General features: G+C 34.6%; 1 protein-coding gene across 1 annotated transcript in view; it reads left to right on the top strand.

The window, feature by feature from the left end:
- Positions 1–237, top strand: part of LOC111085451 (glycine-rich cell wall structural protein 2-like) — a 1,639-nt gene extending 1,402 nt beyond the window's left edge. The window contains exon 3 of the mRNA XM_022384067.1: positions 11–237. Within this exon, the coding sequence (XP_022239775.1) occupies positions 11–237 (227 nt within the window). The remainder of the gene's footprint in view (positions 1–10) is intronic.
- Positions 238–8,423: the final 8,186 nt, after the last annotated feature.

Here is an 8,423-nt window from a genome sequence, read left to right as displayed (position 1 = left end):
GGTGGCGGAGGATACGGGAGCGGTAAAGGAGGATACGGTGGTGGAGGTTATGGAGGATACGGTGGCGGAGGATACGGGAGCGGTAAAGGAGGATACGGTGGTGGAGGTTATGGTGGATACGGTGGCGGAGGTTATGGAGGATACGGGGGTGGAGGTCATGGTGGATATGGTGGTGGAGGCTATGGAGGATACGGTGGTGGAGGACGTGGAGGATACGGTGGTTATGGTTGGTGGTGATAGACTCTTAGATTTACCGAAATTCGCCGTATGTTATATTCTCTTTTTTCCTGAGGTTTTAGAAATCGGTTTCAAAAACGTATTGCATGTATATAGATGACGTATTTTTCAGAATGTATTTACAAAGTATCCTGTAAATATATCTGGCTGGAATAGAATTCAACAATATAAGAAAATATATTCTGTAGAATCAGAATATTTAATTGCTTTCATGTATTGAAAGAAAATAAAAAGTTTCAGCATTTTCAACAGCCTAACTCTGATTAATATATTAATTACTATTTATATTATGCGAAAAAAACGAGCTTTAGAGAAATTATATCGTGCCTGCAAATGAAAATACAGTTGATGTTTATCTAAACTTACTTATCATTAAACGGTTTTCTTCCTTATATAATACTTTGCAAGTCTACCTATCACCCAGACCCTATATAAGAAGTGTCTCCGTAAACCTCGATTTACGCTCCTTAAAGTTTGGTAATGAGCATATTATCCATCAACATTTGGAATAATCTAAGTACGTCTAAATCGTATATCGGCTATAAATCAAGAGCATATTACCCATCACATTTGGAATAATCTAAGTACGTCTAAATCGTATATCGGCTATAAATCAAGAGCATATTACCCAACACCATTTGGAATACTCTAAGTACGTCTAAACCGTATATAGGCTATAAATCAAGAGCATATTACCCAACACCATTTGAAATACTCTAAATACGTCTAAACCGTATATAGGCTATAAATCAAGAGCATATTACCCAACACCTTTTGCAATAATCTAAGTACGTCTAAATCGTATATAAGCTATAAATTAAGAGCATATTACCCAAAACTATTTGGAATAATCTAAGTACGTCTAAATCATATATAGGCTATAAATCAAAACTAACTTTTTTTAGATTCATATCTATTTATCTTACGTTAGCACATAATGTCATTACATTTCACTCAGTGTTTTAGAAAATACAGAATGACTACATCACTTCTCCATTAACTACAGTCCTTAGTATAGCTGTAATATAACTACGACAATTTAAATAAAATACATGCAAAATATTTCAATTTTCATCTCTTTATTTCTTTCATGAATTCCGGTTTTCTTCTTTACTTCCAAAAATATGCCTAGAAAGAGTCCTTCTTCATAAACTCCTCTATGTGTTTGTGCGCCACTGATACCCTGAACATAACTGGTGGTTTGAATAACACAGCAAATAACTTAGTTAATGTTTAGTTAGCCAATTAGTCATTAAAAGTGAAATACTAAGACGTATGTTCGCTTTGTGTTTTATCATTTTATAGTGTTTGTTCGTATAGACATAGCCTCGTCGTCTGTAAATCACCAATCATTCCTTCGAATATTTAGGAGTATAATTCATTAATGTTAGTTTTTACTACAGGTTCATATTAAATATATGAAACAACTTAGCATTCTATTTACATTATCAATGTTTTAACTGACTACAAAATAACTTGTCATGCTTTGACTTGGAATCCAAAATCTCTTTTTTTACCCTAAACGGTTGATGATACACTTCTTTGAAATGCCTTTAGATGGTCAAATTTAATAAGTAAAGAATGTTGATATAGTTCTTGTTTTACGAGAATCAATGATCTCATACCTCACGCGGCTGGTTCAAAATAATTCTAAATTTTATATTGCAGTTAATCATCGAAAATAATGTATTTAAACAACCATCTGTGTATCTAAAATAGGAAGTACAATAATCACACTTTCAAATACACTTCAAGAAAGCTGAAGAATATCTGATTCAGAGGACTGAAGTACACGTACACAGGCTGAATGTTAGTTTTTAAAAACTGTTTTGATCTTCTGTTCAATACGCCAAGAATGATTCAGGGATTATACTACCGGACTGGGGCTCTGTGGGTCCAACGTTCGCGTCCCGCTACTTAAAAAAAAATATATTACGCTCCGCACTTTGGAGTCGTGGGTGCGTTATAAGGGAGACGCATTATTTCATCAGACAGGAGTAGCTCAAAACTAGCTGCCTTCCCTCTAGCCTATCATATCGAAATTAGGAACTGCTGGTGTAGACAGTTTTTGAGTAGATATGTGCGAATGTCAGAAAACAAACAAACACTTTTCAGTTGTTTGTAAAATAGTAAAAGTTCATAACAAAGTACTTTACTAAATGAAAGTTAATAATATCAGTGAAGTTATAAACCGGTTTGTCCATTTACGTACAATTTATGCTATATTACACTGAGCCAGACGATTTCCTCTTCAATTTCGAAATAGAATCTTCCGCTACAAAAAATGTTAGTTCAAAATGCCTTACAGTTTACAGTGTTTAGGAAGTAAAATATGTTAACAATGGTGTAATTACGAAATGATAAAGATCAAAGTTTATTAACAAACTTGTAACCAAATTAAAGAAGAAATTAATTAAGTAATATTAAGTTCAAACTTCTATGGTAAATGGATAAGTAACATAGTACGAGAGTCATGTGCAACATTACAAACTAAGTAAAAATATTCGATTTCATGGAATTATACATAAAGTTTTGCTGTAGCAGGAAAACAGTTGAAAAGTTAATTACAAAACTTCCTGTGTCGGGTTCTGTGATGTGTATAAGAAAGCACAAGACTTTAACCGTGATAGGCTACTAAACATGCTTAGTCAATCTCACTATTGGTGATTAATACTCTTTGGTTGCCCTTCCTCTGGCCACCGATTTTAAGTTAAGGGTGACTACTCCTGAACTTGGAAGCTCTAACCTGGCCATTTACCCCAGATTTGGCCTAAGGAAATGTGCAGGTTAATACTACCAAAATACCAACAAATTTACTGTTACTAGAGAAATAAAAACACTCAAAACAACTACCCAATGCTATTCAGATTAACAGAAAAAAATCAAATTCTTTACCAACATTATAGCCCCCCTCTCGAAATGGCACAGCGGCATATATGCGGAGTTACAATCCCGAAAAAGAATCACTCAGACATGGTAATCAAACCAGCCCACAATGGCAAGAACTGTGCTCGTGTGACAACGATATCTTTACATACAAGAAGCTCTAACACAACTGAACAATCCCAACTTCTACAAGACACTCGAAAAAGATCAAACCTATTACATTTACGCGTCAGAATGTGTCACTTACTGCTTCCAGTGTAGAAAGCATCACAACCTATGATCGTTTTCGTGAACACCTTCGATCTGTAAGAGAATGCTCCATTGACCTCCCAGTTCCTAAGCACTTCAGTCCTCCTGACCACAATGGTACCTCCGACATGGTAGTCTTAATCATGAAAAATACACCACTCAACAAGTTAAAACGAGAAAATCTTGAACACCGTCTTATCTTCCAACTCAACACCAAGTCCCCTTACAGTATTAATGAAATATTTACTTCTAAATAATTATAAAACTCTTTCAACCTTTTTTCTAATTTTATTCCTTTAAACCCTTTCATTAGGTGCAATTACCTTACCTCTTATTCCTGGTTAAATCTTCCTCTTCAACCTTATCTATGCGTTAATCTTCTCCTTCCCATAAATATTTCCCTGGATTATCATTATAGTTTACTATAATTTATATTTTACTTCATTACCCATTCAAGCCGTCTCCAGCCATTATATTTTACTACGCTATTATTTTATTATTTTGCGAATTGATGTTTATTATTTTCCTGTGTTTATATTTCCAAATCCAATTTTAGTTATTCTAATTACTTTTTCCATATTCTTGCTAATTTAAATAACCTTTATGTAATAAGTTCAAAATGCTTTTATCAGCATTTTTGCTATCGTGCTCCACGTTGAACGTGCGTAATTAAAACATTTGTAGTTTCTCACCTTTCAATGATTCTCTCTGAACCTAATTCCATTGTAATACGGTATTTACTGCCTGATGAAAGGCGTCTGCTCGAAACGTCGCACAAAATAAAGTAGAAAGCATTTTCATTTAGATGTGTCAATACATTTTTATTACCATTTAATCAAAACATCCGCTGCATTCTGTCCAGAGAAGGGAATTATCATCTCCACTGTCTGCTTCAGTACAAAGTGACGAAAGTTTTCATTTATATAAGATCGATATCAAAACCTAATAGACTACCAGATAGATGTTTTAGTTTGATACAGTATCTTGTAAACGCATTCCGAATGAGACTGTTTAAAACTGCAGTGCTAGTTATCTAATATTTCTAAAATATAGGTAATATTCATTGATAAATCGATCTTTATGTAGCTTTATCTTCATCTATACTTAATATTTTGCCTCAAAAAAAAAAGCTCTGAAATCTTTATAATTAGTGCTTTCGTATAGTATCATTTCCGCAACTAAATTCCAAGCTCAGTTTTTTGGTGATTCTACCCCTAATACAAAATATTACCTAATTTGCCGACAAGGCAGGTGTTAAAAATTAAATATTAAAAGGATTAGTTATTATAAACGCTGTCATTCGAAATATTTGTTACTATTACTTTATTTAAAACTTAATATTGTAAATCGAGATTTTAAATGTGATAAGCTATTCCTATTTTGGTGGTAGAACGTGGCCCACAGGATTAGTTTGTCAGACTGTGAACTTGAGGGTACATGGCTGACGCCTAGTTACCGCCAAAAGAAAAAAATCGTGCTCTGCACTTTGGGACCGTGGATACGTTATAAGAGTTACAGTCAACTCCCACTTTTCGATTAGAATAGCCCACAAATGTTGGTGATGGATGTTTACTGGCTGCCTTCCCTCTAGTCTACAGCTTCAAAATTAAGGATAGCTAACTCAGATAGCTCTAGAGTAGCTTTGCGCGAGATTCACCAATACAGACAGTCTATTTTGTTTTATGTTTTGCCTTAATTGAGAAAAAGCTGATACTTCCTTTAAGTAAATGTTATTGCACATGTATTGAAGTGTTTAAAGATGTTTTTCAACGACAAATTGAGAGAATTTCGCACAAAGCTGTACAAATAGTATAACATTTCCTAATTTTGAACTTATATAGACTAGATAGAAGATGGGTAAGCAATCGCTAACTCTATGGTTACTATTATCTGACCGATAAATGACATTTGCCTGCCATTTTTATAACCCAAATACTGAACGCGTTTTTGCGGCAAAGGGACTCGAACTATAGGTTCTGAGACTACGAACTATTGGTTTTCAGATGAACAGTCCAGCTACATGCTAATACGTTTCTTTGATTCCTAGCACTGTTAACTATCTAGCAGTTTGGTTAAACATATATATATAATTAAAAATACATTTTAACAAAGCGTATTAGAATATGTTTTATAAAAGTATTATACTATAGCTTATACCTTATGGATATTTTAAAAACTGTAGATATCGCTACTTACAATATTTTCCGTAACATTAAGGCTTAGTTCATGCTTGATGGTTTGTTACTTTTGAAATACCAGTTGCGAAAGCTGATAAAAAATTTAAAAATCTGAAAAATTGCTTCCCTTTATCATTATACTGTTTGCTTCATGAAAAATGATTGACTTATTATGCTGTTTATGACAAGCACTAAATGATAATCCATTAAAACAGCCAACAAACATTACTATTGGAGATGCTGGCACTACTCTAACTACGAATGTACCAAAATTCGAAGCAACGAATTTAATATTAATGCATATTGGTACAAAAACACTGAATGATGGTGATATGTAGAAGGAGTTCCGAGATAAAATAATACAATTTACCATATAATACGGAAGCTTAAGCTTAAAACATTGAAATTTGAAAGAATAGTGAACGAGATAAAATCCTCAAATGAGGCTGGCTTTCATGTTAAATTAACGTGATTATCAGCTATTTCAACTAGAAATAAACAAGCAACAGTGCACAATCCAGATGTGTGCTTATTTCATAACAAATCTGGTTGTGAATTATATCAGTTACTGATAAGGTGACCAGACTTCCAAACCGAAAAACCGCGACAGTCCAGCTCTTGTCACTAATTTCAAAATGGTTATTACAAATCTGAAATAATTTAACTTTTATTTAATTTAATTTATTGAACTGTTTCACAATATTCCCAAATATACTAACATTGGCATTGTTTTTGAAATGATTTCAAATACTTGTTTTGGAAATAGATACAAAACAAATAGTCAAATTATACATCCAAAGAATCTTTAATTATTCACTTTATCCAATTCATCTTAAAATGGGTTAGTTCATACCTGGATTTATCTAAGTATCTCTAACATTTCCAAACATACTTCTTTTAAGTTATACCATTACTTTGAAACATTTTAGCCATATTTTTGTGAAGAATGAATGAAACATAGAAACTCTTGTTTTCCATATAGTTTAGTAAATGTAAAGTGAGTTTTGATGATGAACAATGTCCTAAAATTCTCATCATTCAGACCTGGTTCGACCTTAATTTTTCACCACGCACAGAATGAATTTTCGAAATATTTTAGCGGCAGGAGAGTACGTGTTATAACAATGAGCAAATCAAGTAGGCCTATTACATTTGTGGTTCAATGTAGCTGACAGTTTGATGTCTTTACCAAAAAACGGGACTTATTTTTTGTCCCGAAAAAGGTTCTCGGGACACTAGGACAAATTACCAAAAAACGGGACTATCCCCGCAAAACCGAAGCGTCTGGTCATCCTAGCCACTGACGACGAGGGATGACTTCATTGTGAGAAAATAGCGTCTCTCCTCTAGGGTCAGAAGCAGCTCACAAAGCTGGCATGAGAGTGAAAAGTTGATCACGCCGTTTAAATATCAAGTTTCCTGTTTGTGTTTCTTTATAAACATGAAAAGCCAGCAAATCCAAATAGCAGTTGGAATGAAGAGGTTCATGATTCAACCGTTTTGATTCCATGGTTTTAGTCCAACACGGAGTAAATGTAATATTTACTGACCTTCTTCCCTGAAGTGTCAGATCTCGTTGGCTTGTATCAGCAGCATAGTCCAACACAGAGTAAATGTAATATTTACTGACCTTCTTCCCTGAAGTGTCAGATCTCGTTGGCTTGTATCAGCAGCATAGTCCAACACGGAGTAAATGTAATATTTACTGGCTTTCTTCCCTGAAGTGTCAGATCTCGTTGGCTTGTATCAGCAGCATCTTTCCATACTAGCAGAATCAAGCCTTCACGTTTCACAAAACGTAAAAGGCGACTCTTTGAATCTCTACCTCATATAGACAAGAATAAGAGTGGTCAGAAGACGTTGCAGTTAGTCTGGTGAGCCTGCTTTATCCAATACGTCAAACTTTATTAGCAGAGTATCGCTAACTTACTTAATTGAAACTTTTAACGATATAGAATATACTGGTATAAGAAACTCTTCTGAAATATCACATCCAAACTTAGCTATTGCACAGCCTTTGTCATACAACTGTACTTCAAGAAATAAAATAATAACTACCATAACGTTCCAGAGGGAAAAAACAAAACACGTCATGCTATCCATCTGCGTTGGCTTGCTTATAGAAATTTCGTCAAGAAATTAATGTCGCTTTTTTAGATGAAAAACCCCGAACAACTTATATATCAAAACAAAACATTTAGTAAATGAAATGGTCTCCATTCTTATCAATGATGTTTTTCCTTCTTACAATCAGGTTGTTAATGCCCTGATTAAAGAAATCACTTGGCTTTGAAGCAAAAGAAAAAAAAACATGTCGATGTCCTCTTTAACACTTTCCACATTTGCATACGTTTTCTCATTAAGATCGTGTTGCAGCGAACTAAAAAATGGTACTCTGATGGTGCCATTTCTGGAGAATATGGTGGGTGGTGGAGAACTACCCATGACAAACTCCATAATCTTGTGTTGCGTTAAACGTGCCACACGTAAACGTGCATTGTCGTGGAGAAGAACACATTTCCGATTGACGAGTGAAGGGCGTTTTTGATGAAGGGCTTGATTTAAACGTTTTAGTTGCTGACGACAGATCTCTGCATTGACAGTTCACTGTGGATTGAGGAGTTCGAAATGAATTACTCCTTTGAAGTCCCACAAAATGCAAAGCGTCACTTTCTGCGGATGGAGTCCGTGTTTTGGGGTCAGAAGAAGTTTTTGTCTAGGACTGAGCCATTGTTTTGACGTTTAAAATTCGCATAGAGAATCCATTTTTCATCACCGATGACATTTCTGTCTAAAAATCGTTCACACGCATTACATGCCAGAAGAGACGAAGCGACGTTCATACGTTGGAAACGACGATCATCGGAGAGTTCG

The sequence above is a fragment of the Limulus polyphemus genome, unplaced genomic scaffold (assembly GCF_000517525.1).
Source record: "Limulus polyphemus unplaced genomic scaffold, Limulus_polyphemus-2.1.2 Scaffold398, whole genome shotgun sequence".
Lineage (NCBI taxonomy): Eukaryota > Metazoa > Arthropoda > Merostomata > Xiphosura > Limulidae > Limulus > Limulus polyphemus.
This window is presented reverse-complemented; position numbering and strand designations above follow the sequence as displayed.